At 36.7% G+C, this 23,396-nt stretch overlaps 5 protein-coding genes and 1 long non-coding RNA gene across 7 annotated transcripts; 3 read left to right on the top strand and 3 right to left on the bottom strand.

Moving 5' to 3' along the window:
• The first annotated feature begins 234 nt into the window (after positions 1–234).
• Positions 235–1,128, top strand: LOC109174892. 2 transcript variants are annotated; one of them, XM_019324140.1, is made up of 2 exons: positions 235–777; positions 808–1,128. In XM_019324140.1, the coding sequence occupies exons 1-2, from the start codon at positions 261–263 to the stop codon at positions 993–995; spliced, it is 705 nt and encodes a 234-aa protein (XP_019179685.1). In that variant the 5' UTR covers positions 235–260; the 3' UTR covers positions 996–1,128. The 2 variants fall into 2 exon arrangements, with proteins under 2 accessions (XP_019179685.1, XP_019179677.1); XM_019324132.1 differs by having other exon boundaries at positions 235–1,128.
• A 6,628-nt stretch (positions 1,129–7,756) lies between these two features.
• LOC109174910 lies at positions 7,757–8,590 on the bottom strand. Its single transcript, XM_019324152.1, has one exon. It carries the CDS (start codon positions 8,534–8,536, stop codon positions 7,865–7,867), a length of 672 nt encoding a protein of 223 aa, XP_019179697.1. The 5' UTR covers positions 8,537–8,590; the 3' UTR covers positions 7,757–7,864.
• Positions 8,591–14,716: 6,126 nt separating this feature from the next.
• Positions 14,717–15,590, bottom strand: LOC109174906. Its single transcript, XM_019324149.1, has one exon. The coding sequence runs from the start codon at positions 15,544–15,546 to the stop codon at positions 14,854–14,856; it is 693 nt and encodes a 230-aa protein (XP_019179694.1). The 5' UTR covers positions 15,547–15,590; the 3' UTR covers positions 14,717–14,853.
• An 862-nt stretch (positions 15,591–16,452) lies between these two features.
• Positions 16,453–17,187, top strand: LOC109175416 (extensin-3-like). The gene has a single exon (XM_019324681.1). The coding sequence runs from the start codon at positions 16,453–16,455 to the stop codon at positions 17,185–17,187; it is 735 nt and encodes a 244-aa protein (XP_019180226.1).
• A 2,584-nt stretch (positions 17,188–19,771) lies between these two features.
• Positions 19,772–20,294, top strand: LOC109174933. Its single transcript, XR_002053206.1, has 2 exons — positions 19,772–19,984; positions 20,070–20,294. It is a non-coding gene; the product is annotated as an uncharacterized LOC109174933 (long non-coding RNA).
• On the bottom strand, positions 20,220–21,646 carry LOC109174926 (photosystem I reaction center subunit psaK, chloroplastic). The gene is made up of 3 exons (XM_019324168.1): positions 21,427–21,646; positions 21,042–21,122; positions 20,220–20,559 (listed from the first exon to the last, which is right to left on the bottom strand). The coding sequence occupies exons 1-3, from the start codon at positions 21,511–21,513 to the stop codon at positions 20,332–20,334; spliced, it is 396 nt and encodes a 131-aa protein (XP_019179713.1). The 5' UTR covers positions 21,514–21,646; the 3' UTR covers positions 20,220–20,331.
• Between the last annotated feature and the right edge of the window lie 1,750 nt (positions 21,647–23,396).

Raw genomic sequence — 23,396 nt, 5'->3', positions numbered from 1 at the left:
TATGTTAGGCACTACTGATAAGATATCATTGCGACGATACTTTTCCTCAAATGGGTGGTGAAGGTCAAAGGTGATCTATCGGTAATGGGCTAATGGCGGACGCTAATAACTCGCTAATTAGTTTCCTCATTTGACTCAAAATCGCACATTGTATCAACCACAAAAACTTCATATAAATACCCTCCATCTCTACCTTCTTCTCCCACAAACAAAGCGACCAAATCAACAATAAGTTAAAGAAAATAAAAGAATCAAGATCCATGGCCTCCATGAAATTCTCATCGGTCTTGGTTCTTTTATTGGCTTGCATTCTTTCCTTCGAGGGTGTTCTTGCGGATATTATTTGCGAGAATTTGCCCATAAATGCTTGCGCATTTTCTGTCTCATCCAATGGAAAGAGATGTGTTTTAGAAAACTCGATAAAGGATAACGGCAAGGTGGAGTATGAATGCAAGACGTCAGATGTGGTGGTGGGAAGTAGCATTGCAGAATACTCAGAGACCGACGAGTGCGTAAAAGCATGCGGTGTTGGTCGGAAATCTGTTGGCATGTCGTCGGATGGGTTGCTTGACCCAACTTTCACAGCCAAACTTTGTTCCCCAGAATGTTACAACAATTGCCCCAACATTGTAGACCTGTATTTCAACTTGGCCGCGGGTGAAGGAGCCTACTTGCCTGACTTATGCGAGAAGAAGCAAAAAGAAGTCAGCCCTGCAAGGCGTGACATGATTCAGCTTGAGAGTGATGGTGATGTTGATAGTGCTGCGGCCTCACCTGATGCCGATGTTGAATGGTTGGTTCAGAGTCCTGATGCCGAGTGGACCAGTCCTCGGCGTAACATGATTCAACTTCAAAGTGATAGTGCTGCGGCCTCACCTGTAGCAGATGCTCCTACACAGTGGAAGAACAACCGTCGTGCTATAATTGAGCTTTTGAGCAGTGGCGGCGATGATTTTGATGTTGATACACCAGCACCATCTCCTTCTTATTTTTAAAGGCTATTCATGTATTAATTATATACAATCTTATATTAGATGGGGTGGGAAGGAAAGAGATTCTTATCTCAATTTGGTTGAAGTTTGAGATATTTCTCTCAACAAAATGTCAATAATATAATATTTATTATTATTCCTTTTATCTCACTTCCCTTCAATTGTTACGTTTTACGGTTGTCCCGACGTCCGGCTACCTCGTGGTCGTGAAACCAACACCGTATGTCTCGAAACGTAACCATTGATCATGGCTCGCACTCGCTGGAGTCGTTGCAGCCACCCAAGTTGGGGACCTGCGAGAACACTTGAGTCGTCCAGAGAACACGCCGTCCAAATTCTGGCGAACCAGCAATGAGCACCCTGTATGACGGATCGCTAGGGGTTAGTAAAAATCGATATCGCTAGGGGTTAGTAAAAATCGATTGTTAGGGCCATTCATCGCCCTTCTAATTTGAGATCTTATCTTATAATAAGGCACCAACGGATTTCAAACTGCCTGAGCACCGATCGTATGACATAAGGCACCAACGGATTTCAAACTGCCCGAGCACCCATCGTATGACGGATCAAGGGACCCACGCAACCACGGATGCAGGTGGTCGAGGCCGAAGACCCACCACCTGTTGAGAATTGGCGGAGATTCTTTCCAAGTTCAGTCACAAGATTTTCTTTTTCATATTAGGAAGTTAATATAGAAGTTTAGAAGATTTCTTAAGTTCAATTTTGGTATATTCTTCCTACTTTCCTTTCTCAATGGCCAATTTATCTTGTATAAACACCCCATGGATCATATTATAAGGGGTTATGAATTCAATACAAGCATCATTACTCTGTCCGGCCACATCCTAACATTAGCGTCATCTGTAGGGACTGATATAAAAGACTCTATTTCTAAACTTTGCTAATGGCACACACTAGACATAGTAGACGTTTTAGAAACGCCATTGTCAGCACCGGAGCATGCGCTGCCGCCAACCGCTCTTCCGTGGGAGATCTTCGAGAACAGCTGAGCCACCCTGTTAGATATATTAAATATAATATATTTAATATAATATATATTAAATATAATATAATATATTTATAATATATATTAAATATAATATATCTATATATTATATTTATATATATTGAGAAGAGAGAGAGAGAGGAATAGATAATTTTATTGATGATAAAAGCTTGAATACAAAGACTATTTATACTAGATAAGATAACTCAAATGCTAAAATTAAGGAATTAATGCTCCATGTAAAGCTAACATCATGGCCATGTACTGCACCTATAATTACTCCCATTATTTTTTAACCAACTAACTCATCTTACTTGGTTTAATATAATAATAATAATATTATTATAACATTGCCTCCTTTAAACCAAGTTGGATATATTGGTCATCCCAATATCTCCTTCTTCAATTTAAGAAATGTCTCCGTCTTCAAGTTGGATATACGGACTTGTATTTCGTTCTGTAAACCCACTTTACTCCAATTGGCTTCTTCCCAAGAGGTACATCTGTTAACTCCCAGGTACCATTCTTCTCAATGGCACGTATCTCCTCATCCATCGCCTTAAGTCAATGAGTTTCTGTAGCAGCCTCCTCAAAAGATAAAGGATCACAATCTGCAAAAAGAGCAAATTGAATAATCTCTTCATCCGACAAGTCATTATCATGACCCAAAACATAATCTTGCAAGCGAGCTGGTAAGTGGCGCTCGCGCTGAGATCGCCGAACTGACGATTCTGGCTGTGAAGGAGACTGGACATTATCTGGAATCGGTTGCTCTTCAACAATATTTTCAACAGCAGGAATAACAACTGAACTTTCATCTTTAGCTAACCAATCCCAGGCACCATATTCATCAAAAGTGACATCACGACTTATAACAACCTTTTTAGTTTCAGGATTGTATAGTTTATAAGCCTTTGAAGCGTCACTATAACCAATGAATATGCATTTCTCACCTTTATCATCCAACTTCTTTCTCAATGGATCCGGCACGTGGGCATATGCCAAACATCCAAAAACCTTGATATATTTGATAGAGGGTTTTCTCCCACTCCAAGCTTCTTCGGGCGTCTTATCACGGACACTCTTAGTTGGACACCTATTCAACACATAGACAGCACAAGCAACAGCTTCTGCCCAAAAAGGTTTAGGCAGATCCTTGGATTTCAACATGCACCTCACCATATCCATGATTGACCTATTCTTCCTCTCAGCCACTCCGTTTTGTTGTGGAGTGTATCTAGCGGTCATTTGGTGCTGAATACCCTTTTCTTTCAGAAAATTATCACAAGCAATATATTCTGTACCTCTATCAGTTCTCAAGATTTTAACTTCATAACCACTTTGCTTTTCAACAAAAGCCTTAAATTGTTTGAAAACATCACATGCTTCAGACTTTTGCTTCAGAAAGTAAACCCATGTTTTCCTACTGAAATCATCAATGAAAGTAATAAAGTACTTACAACCTCCATGTGAGGGAACCTCCAACGAACACAGGTCTGAGTGAACAATCTCCAACTGTTTTGTAGCTCTCCTTGACTTGCCTACAGGGAAGGGATCTCTATGCTTCTTCCCAATCACACAAATCTCACATATACGATCAGGGACATTCACAACAGGTAAATCAGAAACAAGTTCCTTTCTCGCAAGATAGTGTAATCCAGAGAAATGGAAATGCCCAAATCGCATATGCCATAACCAATTTGCATCACAAACTTCAGAATTAAAGCAAGCAAGGAGAGTATGCTTAATTTTCAAAGGAAATAGTCGATTCTGAGACATATTTACCTTTGCAATCAAAACTCCTTTAGCATCAGCAATGGTACAACACCCCTGAGCAATATGTATCTTATATCCTTTTTCTGACAACTGACCCATACTCAACAAATTTTGGTGTAGTTCAGGAACATAGAACACATCGGATATAAAATTTTGAGTACCATCTTTCAACTGAATAGAGATTTTACCTTTTCCCAGAATTGGCACCTTTGACTTATTGCCAAATGTCACTTCAGACCGGACTGATTCATCCAGTTCAGAAAACAATTCTTTCTTCCCACACATATGGTTACTACACCCAGTATCCAAGAACCATATGTTCTTATCTGCAGAAAAACTATCGCTGGCTAAAAGTAAAGTTTCAGAACTCTCACCAGACTTTTCAGCAGTGTTTTCAGCAATGTTTGCTTGATTTCCATGATTGTTGTCCTCATTATACCAACAATCTGCAATCTTGTGCCCATACTTGCCACAATTGTAGCAATGAAATGGAAATTTACCTTGTTTGGTATTACCTCCACCTCTTCCTTGGTTGGAGTTACCACGACCTCTTCCACTAGAACCTCCTCTTCCTCTTCCACGACCTCTACCAGATCCTCCACCTCTTTGATTAGTGCCAGTCACATTAAGGGTGACTTGACTCTTCAAAGCTTCTTCTGCTAGTGGTTCCGATTTTGACGCAATCCTGTCAATATGACTTTCTACCATACCTTTCAGCTCTGCAATTGATAAGAGCTCGGTTTTGTGTGACTCTGTTATTGAAGCCACCACATGGTCATACTTCATCGGCATAGTTCGAAGAACTTTTTCAACCACTGCACCATCTTCAATCGTATCTCCATATAGCCTCATCTTATTCACCATATCAATAAGACGAGTGAAATACGCATCTACTGTTTCTGTAGAGGTCATCTCACAATTATCGTACAACCTTCTCAACGACTGCAACTTAGACTTCTGCGCCCGATCGACTCCTTTGTGTGACACCTTTAAGATGTCCCAAACTTGTTTTGCTGTTTGAGCACGAGCTAATTGCCCAAAAATGGAATAATGAACACCTTGGTGAATCTGACCCAAGGTCAATTTATCTCGCCGTATAGCGCCTGCATCAGCTCCTTCGGGTAGACCGGGATCAACAAAGCTCCAAAGATTTTGAGCTTGCAAATGTGTGGACATCATAATTTGCCAATAATTGTAATCGAGGTTCCCGTCCAATTTGGGACCCGACCATACAATATTGAAATTTGTGGCCATAATTCACTATGAAAAATACCTCAGGGTTGAAAGGTTGACTGGCTCTGATACCAAATGTTAGATATATTAAATATAATATATTTAATATAATATATATTAAATATAATATAATATATCTATAATATATATTAAATATAATAAATCTATATATTATATTTATATATATTGAGAAGAGAGAGAGAGAGGAATAGATAATTTTATTGATGATAAAAGCTTGAATACAAAGACTATTTATACTAGATAAGATAACTCAAATGCTAAAATTAAGGAATTAATGCTCCATGTAAAGCTAACATCATGGCCATGTACTGCACCTATAATTACTCCCATTATTTTTTAACCAACTAACTCATCTTACTTGGTTTAATATAATAATAATAATATTATTATAACACACCCTAACTCCGGTGAGAGGTTGGCAGCACGTACCACAGGTAATGTTGCTCCGTTTTAAACTTTGCTAATGGCACACACTTGACATAGTAGACGCTTTGGAAACGCCATTGTCAGCACCGGAGCATGCGCTGCCGCCAACCGCTCTTCCGTGGGAGATCTTCGAGAACAGCTGAGACACCCTAACTCCGGTGAGAGGTCGGCAGCACGTACCGCATGTAATGTTGCACCGCCTAATGAGGTGCCCGTTGAAGTCCCAACCCTCCGGTGATTCTGACTGTTCCGACCATCGCAGAAGTGATGGTTCACATGCTAGATGTGTATGTGCGTGAGAGGGGCTTGGCAGTTAACATTGATTGGCCACAACCTGCCTAATCAGTATCTTTGGAGCAGGAAGTGCTATATAATGTATATCTTGTATCCTCTCAATACATGCTTCATAATTTATATTAGACACAGGGTGACTAATAACGTAACTTCTAGTTTTTCAGTCTAACCAAACTACTTAATAAAATTAGTCAAACTTGCACCACATAATTAAGGTCCTAATATATAACATATATTATACGAGAAAAATCAACATAAAACTTATGCACTTTGTAGCATAAATCAACACCTAAACTTGAAAATTGTTCTGGACCAGATCAAAGATTGATTTGGCGTTGATTTGGAAAAATCAATGGCTGCAATCCATTTTTTACATGGGCGTATCTTTTTATTTGATTATTTACATGGGCACCTCTTATATATATATATATATATATATATATATATATATATATATATATGAGAGAGAGAGAAATATTGGCTGCCTAATCTTTGCATTATTATTGCCACTATAAGTTCAGCTCATTTTGCATGCCAACTACAATTAATAAGTTAAAATTAAATGGTTTTATTTTAATGGTAGAAAAATATGCTGTTGCAGACAAAATTACAAGAAATATATATAATAATTGGAGACATTATTGTCAACAACTTAAAATTTATTCCAAATCTTTCTACGAGCACTCATGGTTATAAGATTATCGTATACACCATTGAGTCACCGTGATTTACATCCTCCCACATGCTCGAAGTGTGGGGGGCCCTTAGAGTTGGGGATTCAACCTTTTTAGGAGAAGATTATCACATATATCCAATATAGGTCAGGCCAGTTTGAAAACATAGTTAACTACTTAGCTTGTCAGTTAACTTAGGCTTATTTAACTACTATTAGTTGTTTGACTTTAATTTGTTAAATTAACAATCAATATAAATGTTGGATTACTGATTAACTTTTATAGCAGCTTTTTCGACTAGTTTTTTATGTAATGATAAATTTTAGCAATTTACTGAGATCATAAAGCAAATTAAAATGCATGCGGAGCGTTATGCTGTGCAACCGTGTGCACCATGCATGTTGCATACCATTGCAAAAACGACATCGTGGTGTCCGACTTAAAAAAAAAAAAAAAAATCAGTTATGTTGTGCATAATTTAAACTATATAAATGAGTAAAAGATATTTTTGGTCCTAGACTTATAGTGGCTTGGACAATTTTAGTCCTTTATAAAAAAATTTGCCATTTTATGGACAGAGTTATTGTGGCGAGGACATTTTTGGTCCTCCGTTTATATTTCTGTTAGATAACCGTATGAGAGAGGGGCAATTACGTCAATTTAGGCTATCTCCTTCTATCTATTATATCTAGTGTTTGGCGGCTTCGATTCTCCTTTTATCTATTTGATTAGTAACCTGTTTGGCGGCTTCGATTCTCCGGCAATTTCTTCGTACAACTGCAACTTGGACTCTCCGACTCCTTCGAATTATGACCGAGAAGAAAACAAAACACACATAGATATAATAGATAGAAGGAGATAGCCTAAATTGACGTAATTACCCCTCTCTCAGATGGTTATCTAACAGAAATATAGACGGAGGATCAAAAATGTCCTTGCCACAATAACTCGGTCCATAAAATGACAAATTTTTTTTATAAAAGACTAAAATTGTCCAAGCCACTATAAATTTAGGACTAAAAACATCTTTTACTCCTATATAATTCATGCATTTTGGATATCTAGTTCATTCATTCTGGATATATAATTCATATTATGCAAAACATAACACGTTAACGACAATTAACATTGATTTTTTCTTTTAAAGTCACGCGTCATTTTTGGTGCATACAATTGCACGGCATAATTTGCGCATGCATGCAGTGTTGATCTATTGAGTGATCTATATATAGAATTGAAAGGCTCACATTGCACTTTAATTTGCTTGTGTAAGATTATTGCTACCGACTTGCCGACTATGAAGTAACAAAGCCATTCTTAATACACTTTGTAAAAGGCATGCAAAAGGAGTATATTATTGATGTTCTGTTGAGATAAAAATCTCAAACTAGCTTCAAAACCAAAATATGATAAGAATCTCTTTCCTTCCCCATCTAATATAATCAAAAATAAGAGGGAGATGGTGCTGGTGCATCAACATCAAAATCATCACTAGAAACGCCGCCACTGCTCAAAAACTCAATCATAGCACGCCGGGTGTTCTTCAACTGTGTAGGACCATCTGCATCGGGATACCAATCAGCATCGGCATACCACTCAGCACTATCGGAATCAAGCGTGGCAGCACCGTCGCTCTGAAGCTGAATCATGCCACGACGTGGGCTCACTTTTTGCTGCTTCTCGCATAAGTCAGGCAAGTAGGCTCCTTCAGCCGCGGCCATGCTGAAATACAGGTCTACAATGTTGGGGCAATTATTGTAACATTTTGGGGAACAAAGTTTGGCCGTGAAAGTTGGGTCTAGCAACCCGTCCGACGACATGCCAACAGTTTTCCGACCAACGCCGCATGCTTTCACGCAGTTATCAGTCTCTAAGTTTTCCGCCATGCTGGTCCCGACCGCCACCTCCGACGTCTTGCATTCATACTCCACCTTGCCGTTATCCTTTATCGAGTTCTCTAACACACATCTCTTTCCGATGGATGAGACGGAAAATGCGCAGGCATTTATGGGTAAATTCTCGCAAATAATATCAGCGAGAACGGAATCCTGGAGGGAAAGAGTGCAAGCCAATAAAAGAACCAAGACCACCGATGAGAATTCCATGGAGGCCATGGATCGATCTTGATTCTTTTATTTTCTTTAACTTATTATTTCTTTGGTCTCTCGCTTTGTTTGAAGTGGAAATGAAGGCCGGCTATTTATATCAAGTTTTTGTGGCTCACAAAATGTGTGATTCATCGTCAAATGAGGAAAGTTACGTTATTTAGCAAGTCATCAGTGTCCGCCATTTTTCAAGGGACGAGAATTATTGAATTAAAATCATTAATACAAATACAAATACCGAACACCATTCAACACGTACAGTCATCATCATCCATGCGGTCATGTGGCTTAATCTGCATTGTCCGATCATTTGAATCCAAAGGTTCGGGACAATCTCAATGCACCATGTATCACTTAAAAATGCATCACACAACACTAAAAAATGCACCACAGAACACTCAAAAATACACCACACACTAGCATCTAATATTGTAATACACCTCGTTGACAGGTCTATTGAACCCGTCAACGGGTTTGACACCCCCGTTGAGTGGACTAATACAAATCGATGCCCAATTAATCACTCAAAAATACACCACAGAACACTCAAATATGCACCACACACTAGCACGTAATGCACCCAGATAACGGGTCTATTGAACTTGTCGACGAGTTTGACAACCCCGTTGAGTGGTGTAATACAAATCAATGCACCACAGAGTACTTTAAAATGCACCACACACTAGCACATAATGCACCGTCGAAATATACATGGTGCAAGAAATTACGAAATTGCCACTGCGTAATTTCTCTTCTTCATTGATTTCCCTCCGTTTGATATCAGCTCATCCTACGGTTCTAATATATCCGAATGACCGCACGGGATACTAAGGCTGCAATTGAACTCTATTTTATATATATATATATATATATATATATATATATATATATATATATATAAGGACACATATATTATGGAGAATGATTATATTAGGACAATTCTGGTTCATTTGATGTTAATAATGAATGATTTAGATTAATGGTAATTATTAAATTAACCATGACCATATGAGTTCACCCATTTCCATAAGTTAGTGTGGACTAATCTTATTCATTAGAATATGAAGATCAAAGGCTGTAAATAAATGATTGGGATCTAAATGAGGAGGTTTACATTTCTCTTTCCCCAAATTCTCTCAGAATCGCTTCCCTTTCTTCTTTTCTTCCCCCATTTTCTGCTGTATTTTTCTGTTAGAAACCCTAGGTTGTGACAAACGACTTCCCCTCCAGTGGAGAAGACCGTGACGCCGTGTCCTACTTATTTCTGGTGTAGGGTTCGTAAATAACGTGGTGTGCAAGTCTGGTAGTCTAATCAGTTGCTTAACTGAGAAGGACATGGAAAGGCAAAAGTACATTAATTAATAACCCAAATATCTCGGGATTTCTGTGCATTTCTCATTCCATTTTTTTTTTGAATGCTACTGACTCGATTATGTAGTATCTGTTCAAACATACTTTCTCAACCTAGAAGCACAAAGAGTCAATAACACCTCCACTGAAGTTTGATCTCATGACCTCCCATATGGGAGAGGTCACTACATACCATCTGAGCATATATTTGCCCCTAACACATATAAAAACAGTTGAAAAGAGCCAAAAGTCTAGCCTTGTGCCTTTCAATAGTCCCATCAACCTTTAGCTTGGTTTTGAAGACCCATTTGCATCCTATTGGCATCTTGGAAGGAGGGAGATCAATGAGTACCCAAGTGTTATTGGCCTGTAAAGCACTGATTTCTGATTCCATGGCCTTTTTCCCGCATTCCTTCTTGATGGCTTCATTGTAAGTCCTTGGTTCTTTGGCATTTAGGGCATTCACAGCAAAGACCCTATAGGTGTGTGAGAGACTATCATAATACAAGAACTTGGAGATGTTCTTCTGATAGCATTCTGACAAGCATAGTCATCAAGGTAGGCAGGCTTGGTTTTAACTCTTGTTGATCCTCTTTGGCTCTGGTGGTGGTGATAATTCTGTATTGCCAAGGTTATTATCCTGAACTGGAGCATCAGGAGGATCCCAGGTGAATTAGCTGGAAAGGCAGTGTTTTCATCATAGTTAAAACATGACACACCTTCTGAGGGTAAAACCAAGTTGGAGGGCTGTTTGGTCTGTGAATTATGAAAAGGAAAGATGCATTCATAGAAGGAGACATATTGGGATAGAAAAACCTCTTTAGTATGAATATCAAGCAGTTTGTATCCCTTTACACCATCAGCAAACTCCAGAAAAACACACCTCCTATCTTTTGGGGAAAATTTGTTTCATTGGCAACTGGGGATGGTGGAAAATGCTAGGCATCCAAACACTCTAAGGTGTTGATATTGTGGAACTTTATTAAAGAGGATCTTATATGGAATTTGATTACCTAATGGTGCTGATGGAAGCATGTTTATCAAGTATACTGCATGTAAGATGCAATCACCCCAGGACTCCTCAGGTAAACTAGCTTTGAACCTTAAGGTCCTTGCCACAGATAGGATGTGCCCATGTTTTCTTTCCACAATGCTGTTATGTTGAGGGGTATAGACACATGATGTTTGGTGAATGATGCCTTTCTTCTGGTAGTAATCTTCCATAAGAAATTCATTTCCATTGTTAGACCTTACACACTTAATGCCCTTCCCAAACTGTGTATTGACCAATTCATAAAAATTATGTATAATGTGCCATACTTCACTCTTGTTCCTAATAAGGTAGACCCAAGTGGCCCTGCTATGATCATCTACCAAGGTCAAGAAGTATTTGTGGTCATAGACAGTTGAAACATGAAATGGACCCCATATATCACCATGAACAAGATCAAAATAGTGATTAGAAACATATGAACTAGATTGAAAGGGTAACCTTCTTTGTTTAGCCATATGGCAACATTCACAAGCTGTAGGCTTATCATTACAAATCTTATTGTTTAAAGCATGAAGAGCTTTTACTTTTCCTTCTGAAGCATGCCCTAGCCTAGCATGCCCGAAACTACAAGTATTGGCAACAGGAAATACAACAGGTTTACAGTGAGTAAAAACATGAAAGGTAAGGTGATAGAGCCCCTCCAATCATCTTCTCATGGTGTTGATCATGTATAATACATTGGTCAATATGGAAGAGTGTAATGCAATTAGATCCTCTCACAAGCTCTCCCAAAGAGATTAGAATATAGTGAAATACAGGAACACATAGAACATTCTGCAAAACCAAATCAGCAGATAAATAATGGACAGTTCCAATGTGTGACACCTCTGCATAGTGTCCTTTTGGTAAATCCACATGAATTCCTTGCACTTTCTTGGATGTGTGAAGTAAATGTATACTACATACAATATGATGTGTAGCACCGTACCACTGTCAATAATCCATTCTGACTTAGAATTAGCATTTTTACCTTCAAGTTGAGCATTGGGAATGAAGTTGGCTGTTATGGTATTGGCTTGTGGGTTAAGATCAAGAGGAGTATCAGCCCTGGCTTTCTCTTGCTGAATGAATTCAAAGAACCTTCTGCAATCCTCTTGAGTGAAAGGGGGACTAACTTCTGAACTGCCACCTTCTTGCACAGAGCCCTGTACTTGATTGGCTGAGCCCATGCCTTTGTTTTTTAGCTTCCAACCTGGAGGGTAGCCATGTTTCTTGTAACACTTCTCAATGGTGTGTCATGTATACCCACAATAACTTCATATAGGCTTTTGCTTCTGATTAGGGAAGGTTCTTCTATTGTTGGTATTTGCCTTTGTGAAGAAGGCATTCACTCATCTGATACTGTCTCCTAGACTACTAGTTTCAATGCTCACTTGTCTCTCTTGTTGTGAGACCATGGAAAAAGCCTCACCAACATCAAGAAGAGGTTTCATTAGCATGATCTGACGCTTAGTGTTTGTGTAACTATCATTCAGACCAATGAGAAAGACAGATAGCATGTCATTCTCCAAATGTGTCTTCACTTTTCAGACATATTATTCCCATATACACATTTATGAGAACATTCACAGCTAGGAATAGGTCAAAGAACAAGCAATTCATCCCATAATAGCTTCAACTGTGTAAAGTACTCATTTACAATAGAGTTACCTTGCTTTGTCTGATGAATCTATGACTGGATTTCAGCAATTCTGAAGACATCTTGTTGACTGAACCATTTCTTCAGATCCTTCCACACTCATTCAGCCGTGTTGACCCAAAGCACACTACTAGCTATGGTGGGAGACAGAGCCCCCAGAATCCATGACAAGAGCATTGTGTTGCATCGTTCCCAGTAGTAATACCTTGGATCAAGCTGAGCTTGCTCAGAACAGCCACAAGCCCATTGATAAAGCTCATCTTGTTCTTGGACCTCAATGCCATTTCCATGGCTCTTGCCCAATAATGGTAGTTGGATCTCCCTTCTAGTTCAGTCGTCACCAACTGTAAAGTATGGCTCTCATTTGTATATATGGAGATGGAGGGGATTTGTCTGATCGTTGGGATCAAAATTTCCACTCGAATTCGAAGTACGGGGGGGTCAGGGTAGGGTTCTGGTTTTGATTCTGATTCGAAGCAGGGGTTTGGGAAAGAGCTGGAATCGAATCGAAGCTCCTTGCTGAACCATGTTTGCAATTGGTGGACGCCACGCCAATATGGCTCTGATACCATATCAAGAAACTTGCAGAACCATAAGAATTTGGGAAGAAAAGAAAAAGAAGATGAGTTATTGTTTCATTGAATCTCAAATTAACTCTCCCAACATAGAGTTATGTTGTCTACCATTTGATTGATTAGTCAAGAGTAAGTATTTAAACTCCCTATCCTAACCAAACTAACTCTATATTAATATAATAGATTATCCGTTACAAAGTTAGTTAGTAGGTATGATGTCAGCTATATTGGATGGTGAATCAGAGGATAACTGTTGCACCTTTGTCGGAGATGAAACAAAGGTGAAACTACCAACAACAAGAGGTTTTGTAAACACATCAGCTAACTGATTGGTGGTGGTAACATGCAACAGTTTAAACACTTGTTTTTGCAGCTTCTCCCTCACAAGAAGGTCCAATTCCCCATTTTGCAACTTATTACAATTTATTCCAAATCATTCTAAGAGCACTCATAATTATTACATTTATACCATATTATGTAAGGAAAAATGACACTTTTTCCCACTGAGTTATATACTTATAACACTTTTTATCCCTGAATTATTCATGTAAGCACATTAGCCCCTCAATTATTTTAAAAATGGTAGTTTTTCTCCTGATATATTATTGACATTTCTACCCTTAAGATAAATATTTTATTTATTTTTCTTCTCCAACAAATTATTGTGTATACGTAGGATTCGAATTGAACCGGACACTATAGCAATCGAATTAAAAGTTTCCAAACAGAACCCAATATTTGGATTTCAGTTTATTAAAATCGAAAAAAGGGGATCCTGAACCGTGAACCGGTTCCAGATTCGGTTCGCGATTTTGAACCGTCTTTATTTTAAAATTTTATTTTGTTATATTTTAAAATAGTCTAAATTCAACAATAAATGTATTTTATTTTTTCAATTCTGAACATGAACTAGCCTTCCCAGCCTTCCCGATTCGCGATTTTAATAAACTTTAAATATCAGGTTTTGATTCTAAATTGTAATTAAAATATATTCGCAATTTTAATAAACTTTAAATATCAGGTTATAGTGTCTGTTTGGTTTGAACCAAATTGTGGTCATGATTTGTTGAAAAAAGTACTACACTAGAAATGTTACCCTTTAGAGATAACTATGTCTCTCCTCTACTTATTAGAGGGTGGGTCCTGTTTATGGGTTTTTGCACATTAGATAATACTAATGAAAAATCCCTTCAAATAAAGACAGAGACTCTTTTACGCCGGTCTCCAAATAAAGTTGTTCCGAACAGGGCTGAAGAACTTCAAGGGAAAGCAGACATTAAAAATAAATGAAATACTTATTTTAAGGGAGGTAAATATGTCCATTTAATATTTTAAAAGAAAAACCAGTCGAATAATTCAGGGGAAAAAGTGCTATATATAACTCAGTGAAAAAAGTGTCATTTTCCTTATGTAATGAGATAAATTTTCACGATTTACTGGGAATCTGGGATCAGATAGCAAAAGGGCATGCATGCAAGGTTGATCTATAGAATTGAATGGCTCACATTGCACTTTAATTTGCTTGTGTAAGATTGCTGCCGACTATGAAGCAACGTAACAAAGCCATTCACTTTGAGGAAAATAATACTCCGTAACAAATATTATATTATTGATGACATTTTGTTGAGATAAAAATCTCAAACTAGCTTCAACCAAATTATGATAAGAATCTCTTTCCTTCCCCATCTAATACATCAATATATACCCTTTAAAAATAAGAAGGAGATGGTGCTGGAGTATCAACGTCAAAACCATCGCCGCCACTGCTCAAAACCTCAATCACAGCACGACGGTAATTCTTCCACTGTGTAGGAGCATCTGCTACAGGTGAGGCCGCAGCACTATCACTTTGAAGTTGAATCATGTCACGACGAGGACTGCTCCACTCGGCTTCAGGTGATGAAGCTGCAGCACTATCACTCTCAAGCTGAATCATGTCACGGCGTCCAGGGCCGACTTCTTTTTGCTTCTTCTCGCATAAATCCGGCAAGTAGGCTCCTTCACCCGCGGCCAAGTTGAAATACAGGTCGACAATGTTGGGGCAATTGTTGTAACATTCTGGGGAACAAAGTTTGGCCGTGAAAGTTGCCTCAAGCAAGGCGTCCGACGACATGCCCACAGATTTCCGACCAACCCCGCATGCTTTTACGCACTCGTCGGTCTCTAGGTATTCCGCCATGCTACTCCCCACCACCACTTCTGACGTCTTGCATTCATACTCCACCTTGCCGTTATCCTTTATCGAGTTTTCTAACACACATCTCTTTCCAATTGATGAGACAGAAAATGCGCAAGCATTTATGGGCAAATTCTCGCAAATAATATCAGCAAGAACACCATGGAAAGAAAGAGTGCAAGCCAATAAAAGAACCAAGACCGATGAAAATTTCATGGAGGCCATGGATCTTGATTCTTTTATTTTCTTTAACTTATCGTTTATTTGGTCTCTCGCTTTGTTTGTGGGAGAAGAAGGTAGAAATGAAGGCTATTTATATGAAGTTTTTGTGGTTGTTACAATGTGTGATTTAGCGAGTTATTAGCATCCGCCATAACCGATCACCATTCACCACCCAATTGAGGAAAAGTATATTTATTCTTAATAAAATATATATGTTTTTTTATATAGTTTATAATTTTAACAAAATTATATTGCTGATTTTCCTTCCTTAGATAATAATAATCCCTATGTTGCCTTTTCTATGGTGCTTCAAAATGGGTAATTTTCTAGATTTCCTTATATACTACAATGTCTCTTATATCGCTCATATAAATATGGCCTAACAATGCCTTAAATTTCTTCATATTCTTACCCCAATTTCTTCATATTCTTGAATATAGAAGAAGGGGTTTTCAGCGCAGCCTTGCCACCTTCTAAAATTCAACTTCTTTACTTTGCTATGGATCCAGCAGTAATTCGCCGTTCAAAATGCAAGGTATAGTTTCTAATAACACGAGATGCATATGTATAGTTTGGTTGTGTTTGATTTTTCTAATAATATTTATACACTTTGATATATTATATTGTTGATGTTAGTATTACTAGTCTCAGCTTTAAAAGCGTGTGGACTATGAAAAACCTAAATTGATTTTTTTAAATTGTGACTGTGAATTTTCTTATCAATCATAATAGATTCGCACTTATAATCACAAGATAACATTGTCTTCTGGTCAACTATGGATAACCTAAATTGGTTTAAATTTTCTGCTGGCTAGAATTACAATGCAGGATTTTTGGAAATTTTACTGGTCATATTTTTAAAAAAAAAACTAGGTATAGGTATATAATGTTTAATACTAACATAAATACATGATGAAGGCTGCTTGTTGTTCGGAGTCAGCGGCGGCGCCTCCACCAAAGTCAATATTAAAAACGCCAGCGGCACCACCCAATGAAGCTGCGCCGCCTCCTCCGCCGCCGGAGCCTCCAAAGAAAGTCGAGTTTGCACCGCCGCAACAGCCTCCCAATGAAAGCGTACACCCACCCGCGGCCAATAATGAAGTTGCTCCGCTTGTTGATCCGCGCTCCGGTCACTGCCACGGCCGCGCGTTCCACCCAATCGCGCACCCGTTTCCGCCGCCGGTCCACATGAGAGGGTGTTGGGAAGACATCGACCCGCCGCTTTCGAGGATTCCGAGGTTGGAAAACATTGATGCGCAGCTTGCAAGGGGATATAGGCCGAATGAGTTCTACTACGATGCCCATTACTATGGGTATCCGCCGCCGAGGGATTATTACAACCACCGTCACCGCCACAGACGCCACAACTACCACTATGGACCGCCGCCAATGGAATACGACTTCCACCACCACCCACGCGGTGGACCGCCGCCTATTGAATACGACTTCCACCAACACCGCCGCGGTGGACCGCCGCCTATGGAATACGACTTCCACCACCACCGCCGCGGTGGACCGCCGCCTATGGAATACGACCTCTACCACCACCACCGCAGTGGACCGCCGGTACCACCACCACCACATGCGTATTGCCCATATAATTACTTTAGTGATGAGAATCCCAATGGTTGTAGCGTTATGTGAGGTGCTTCATATTGCTTTAATGTTTCATTATTTATTGATTTAATTTGCTAAACAAGCATTTAAGTGTCATTGCTTTGATATTGATAATTGGATGATGATATTACCATTAAATTAAGTTTTGTACAAAATTCTTGGGACAAAAGGTGAAATTTCTTCACCTTGGCCTTTCACACTCTGGTCTAACTAAATAGTGAAGGGTCAAAGTACCCATTAGGTAGATGAGTGGAGGGAGGACTAATACTCTTACTCTTCACAATGACCCTATTAAAGTGGTCGAAATTTTTAATCATTTTTTTTTGGTAATTTGAAAGTGGTTGGAAAGGTTTTTTTTTTTTATTTTTTTTATTTTAAATAGAAAAATGTTTTATCAATGTTTGCTAGAAAATTTTTTAACAAGGGCAAAAATAATGCGAGATGTTTTTTCAAAAAAAATATTACCTATTAATCTATTTCTTTATTTTTCTCCCCTTTTTTATTTCACACTAGAGATAGTTGCCAAGAAATCTTTTTGTTGTTGTCAATTAAAGTGTTTCAACACGGACAACAAAGGAAAAAATATAATATTGAGGATTTTTTATTGAATGTAAAGTAGAATAAAGGAGACAAATATATAGAGAATAATTCAATGAAATTTGAGTTTGATAGACAAAAAGTTTCAACCCCAAACTTAGATTTTTTGTTGTGTTTGCAAAAATTTCAACCAACTCAGACTATGGTTGAAACAAGTAAACAACCTAAATTTGTAACTATTTTTTTTTTTTTTTATGATTGAAAAAGTAGTTGAAATTTTGCAATTTTCCAGCAAGGTGGGGTAATTACTTACCCCTTTTGTTTACTTTTTTAATATTTAATTATTTATTTTAAAGAAACCCGCCACCTCTTTAAATTGAGGCTTTTTTTTTTTTTTTTTGAATGTAAATTGAGGCTATTATTACTATACAAATTTGTTTAATAGTCCAAATATTAGGTACGTAATAGGCTACCAGGACTATGTGGTCCAATGGTACCCGGGTTGGACTTCCATTTGGAAAGTTGTGAGTTCAAGCCTCAGTGGAGGCGTTATTAGCTCTTTGTGTTTCAGTAGGTTGAGAAAGCATATGAACAGATACTACAATGTAATAGAGCTAGTAGCATTCAAAAAAAAAAAAAAAAAGGTACGTAATAGAATTTTGATTAGCCTATATACGTTTTGATTTTATATTTTTATTTATGGATAGATGGATAGATTACCCCCCCCCCCCCCCCCCCCCCCCCCCCCTCTTTTTTTTTTTTTTTTTTAATTTTTAAAGTGGTATCTTGGAACCATTTAGGGAGGTTTGGGTTAAGGTATATAAAATGATCAAGTTAATGTAATAACTCACAAGAAAATTTCAAAAAAATCTGTACAAGAGAATTTTGTTAAAATTTGTTATTTTCTCATCATAAATTTACGTCCTATTAATTGATTCTATCCAAGTTTTTTTTTTTTTTTTTCCAAATCTACTTAGCTTATTAGTTAAATAGAAAATGAGTCTGCACGTGCTTAGCTCAATGGTTCAATAGGTCGTATTTGGAAGAAGAGACCAATGTTCAAACTTCGGCGACGATAATGTGAAGATTATGCCCAAAATGAGTAGATCCCTTGTGCGCACCACTCTATCGGGACAAGGGTGTGGGGACCCTTGGGGTTAGGGGTCGTTTGGTTCACGGAATGTCAGATTACCCTAGGGAATGTTAGATTGCTGGGAATGTTAGATTCCTGTGTTTGGTTAAAATTGGGGTATGTAATATAATCATGTTTGGTTTAGGGTTATCTTTTATTCACACACTATAATATCCTTAACATATTTTGATATATTTTAATAAATTTAAAAATTAAAATAAATAAATAAGATAACAGTATCATATATAATTACATGATTTTAAAATATTAACTAAAATATTGAACTTGAGAAACAATTATTTTATATGCTAACCTAACATAATAAAAATAAAAAGTATATAATTACAAAAATAATTATATATGTATGTGTGTAATAAACTAACATAACCAAGGTTATCTTACATAACCTTGGAGAAGTTATAAATAGAATAAGTAGCATCAGTCAATTTTGTTTAGTATATATGTTGTATTTAATACTGGATTGGTATTACCATCCTTTCAAAAAAAAAAAAAAAAAGGACTGGTGTTACCATTTTTGGACCCCATGATATAATGTAGAATATTCTTTTTTCTTATTAGTAGATTTTTTATTAAAATAAAAAAGGTTTTAACAAGTACGGTCCTGTTTGGTAAAAAATTAGCCTATAGGTCAATTTTAGCTTATTTGACTATTATTAATTGTTTGACTTAGTTAAAATATCAATATAAATATTTGGTTAATTAGCTTTTTGCAACTCCAAAAGGCTAAAATTCAAAAAGCTACTCCAAGCAACTTTTTCAATTAGCTTTTTGAGAAAAGAAATTATATCTAACAGTTAATTTACCAAACACATTTCTACAATAAGCTAATATTATCAACTATTTATACCCTCTAATTAACACAATATGCTAACAGCAAACAGCTAGCAGCTAACAGCCATTTTACCAAACAAGGCCTACATATTTCTCTATTTGTAAGTCGTAACGTTTAAATTTGGAATTTTATTTTAGACAGATGCATAGATGATAGATTAAAGTTGTGTGTTTTGTTTAGTTGTAAATTATTAGTACAACAACAATGAGTTTTTTTTTTTTAGCTACGAGAGAAACTTGCAGTCACTACTCGAGAATGTGTGTTTGGTAAATCTCGCCTTGTGATTTTAGCCGATAAAGGAGGTAACTAATTTAGGTTGTCCATTATTGATCAGCTCAAACTAAAAACGCTGTAAATCTCGCCTTGTGATTTTAGCCGATAAAGGAGGTAACCAATTTAGGTTGTCCATTATTGACCAGCTCAAACTAAAAACGCTAAAAGGCTGCTCCCGTTGAGAGTCAAACTTGTAATATTGTGATTATCAAATTAACAGCCCGACCAACTTGACAAGCATTATTTTGATAATGCGATATATGATTCACGAGAACTTAAACATAGGAAATTAAATAACATATATAGTTAAAGGGAACATTATACTCCTTAATTCACAAATTAATATAGGCATAACCATAGCAAAAGACAGAGAAATTTAGAGAGCACCAATGTTCTTGAGGCCAAGAACAACTCCAACACCAATGATGTGGCCAACAGTGCCACAAGCCAAGGTATCAGCAAGAGTGAACCCGGCCGGGTCACCCGATTGTAGACCGGAGTCCCGGCTCTCCAGCTTCAGACCGGCGGTCGCCTTCCGGTTTGCTGATGGCGCCAGCCCGAACCTCCCAGCAAATAGCATTAGGCTTGTTGCTGTCACCATTATCTGTTCACACCCATCAATCAAACTTTTTAGCCACTCACCATTATTGGTCTCTCAAGTTATTATGCAATTTAGTTTTTTTTTTTTTTTTTCAATTTCGTCAATTAATATGGCCTCTCAATTGTTTATTGTGTTGTAAATCTAGTCCTTCGAGCTTTAGCTTATCCGTCAATTTTGATTTATTTGACCACTATTAACTATTTGACTTGGTTAAACTGCCAATAAATGTTTGATTAATTAGTTTTTTGTAATAGTTTTTTGCTCTAAAATGCTAAAATTTAAAAAGTTGCTTACAACAGCTTTTTCAATCAGTTTTTAGAAAATAATGTTGTATGTAATCAGTTATCAGCTTACTGCTAATTTACTAAACATCTTTTTACAATCAGCTAGTGCTATTAAGTAGTCAAACTCATTAACCTAATCAGCTATCAGCTATTTACCAAACACACCTAAAAGTGTGTTTTACTCTCGAGAAAATTACTTACCAAATTTGTGGGTGAGCCAATGAAATCACAACGAGCTCCCAAAGCACCTCCTCCCCTGCGCTTCATTGGTTGTAGGGCAACCTGAACATTAAAAATTTTGAAATCAAACCCTTATAGAAAACTTTAATTCTCCAAAGTATTTAAAAAAAATAAAAAAGTGTTAACCAAATCCGAGAGACTATTTTCTGTATACTTATATACACTCCTATGATGAATTAATATCCCTAATTACAATCGATAAGTACATCCACTACAACAAATTACAACACTTCGAGATAAACGGCACCAATGACCTTACAAAACAGAGACGATTACCTTTAAGTTTTACAATATACATTAAGGTTATAAGGTAAGATATAGAGTGTATAAAAGAAAGGGAACTGACCAAACTCCTCGAGGGAGAAGTTGATGGGGCTGTGATGGCTTTAAGGCCATTAAACTGGGGAAGAGAAGTCATCATGCTGGCTGCCATTTTCCTTAATTTCAAACAAAAAACCTGTGAGATCTTCTAAGTGTTGTTCTGGTTTAAGTTTTGGTGTTTTTGGAAATGTTTTGATGGCATAAATTTGATATGCATTGCAGAGGTGGATCTGTACCACATGAGTTTGTGGCCTCAGAATTGGTGCTTTGGATACATTAAGATTTATGTTTGCTGACGTGGCAGTTCAATATTGGGCAGGCACAAATGGATAAGATTTGGATAAGTGATCATTTTTTGGTCTTACTGCAACCCTTTTCAACAATGCATCACACTTAAACTCATGTAATTAAATTACATGATAAATTATAATGTAGTTTTTAACTTTTGGAAAAATCATTATTTTGGTCCCTTAATTGTTTTTCGATTGTTAATGTAGTTTATAATTTTCAATTTCAATTAATTTAATCATCAAATTATTTAAAATTTCGTCAATTGATCTTTCCAAGGGACCAAAATGGTGATTTCTCCATTTTTTAAATTTTATCAATTTGATCCTCGAATAAGGGTTTAATTAATGAAATTTTAAAGAATTCGAGGATCAAGTTAGTTGAAATTGAAAATTATGAACTACATTAACAATTGGGAAACAATAATTGAGGGACCAAAATGATGATTTCCCCTTAACTATTTAAATAAATTTGTCTCCTCTTTAACATTTTTTAATTAATTTATCTCATTAAACAGATTTAATTGTCTTTGAAAATTTTATATTAGAAAAGTTAAGAAACATTTTTTTAATTCGTGTGCAGTAAAATAGTAAACTTCATTGCATATAATGAAAATATTTCTTTAACATTTTTTAATTAATTTATCTCATTAAACAGATTTAATTGTCTTTGAAAATTTTATATTAGAAAAGTTAAGAAACATTTTTTTAATTCGTGTGCAGTAAAATAGTAAACTTCATTGCATATAATGAAAATATTTAAGTACAGAGTTAATCAACGATTTGGTCTCTCAATTATTAGCAAACTATCAATGTAGTCCTTCAATTGCTTATTCATCGATTTGGTCCCCGAAAATAATTATTTTTAGTCAATTTAGTCCCTCCGGCCGTCGATTTGGTCCTCGAAAGCAATTATTTTTAGTCGATATCGACGGCCGGAGGGACTAAATCGACTAAAAATAATTATTTTCGGGGACCAAATCGATGAATAAGCAATTGAGGGACTACATTGACAGTTTGCTAATAATTGAGGGACCAAATCGTTGATTAACTCTTTAAGTAAATAAACAATTAAACCCAGTGGCGGACCTAGAAAACTTGTTCAGTGCAGGCGAAACACATTAAAACAAAAGAGATAGTTTGATAATAAAACATAAAACACTTAAAAGTATAGAATAAATATTGTTGGATGTGAACGAAAAATAAAACACATCAAAACTTTATAAAAAAAATATTCATAACAAAATATGAAACATAAGTAATTTGATAAAATAATTCGAATAAAAAATACATTATAAACACATCTCATTATAAGAAAGTTATATATATGTGTGTGTAAATCTCACAATTAATTAATACGAAGTATTTAAAAGTCATAAAAAATATAACATAAACACTTTGCCACCTAAGTAATACAAAATAAACTTGCACACACAATGAGGATTCAAACCCTAGCCACTTACAAAGACAAGACATACACCTTGCCACTTAGTTCTAGTCATCTTTTTTTTTTTTTTTTATAATTTTTATCTATTTTATTATACATATACTAAAACTTGTACTATATATACATATATACATACACGGTTATATATGGGGTGTGGGTGGGGTGAGGGGGAGCACCTGCCCCCATGCTGGGTCCGCCCCTGGTTAAAACTACTTTTGTTTAGGAATTAAAATATTTAAGGGCATGTTTGGTTGATGGAAA

The sequence above is a fragment of the Ipomoea nil genome, unplaced genomic scaffold (genome assembly GCF_001879475.1).
Source record: "Ipomoea nil cultivar Tokyo-kokei standard unplaced genomic scaffold, Asagao_1.1 scaffold0164, whole genome shotgun sequence".
Taxonomy (NCBI): Eukaryota; Viridiplantae; Streptophyta; class Magnoliopsida; order Solanales; family Convolvulaceae; genus Ipomoea; species Ipomoea nil.
Note: the sequence above shows the minus strand (reverse complement) of the source record. Positions and strands in the feature narration are given on the sequence as shown.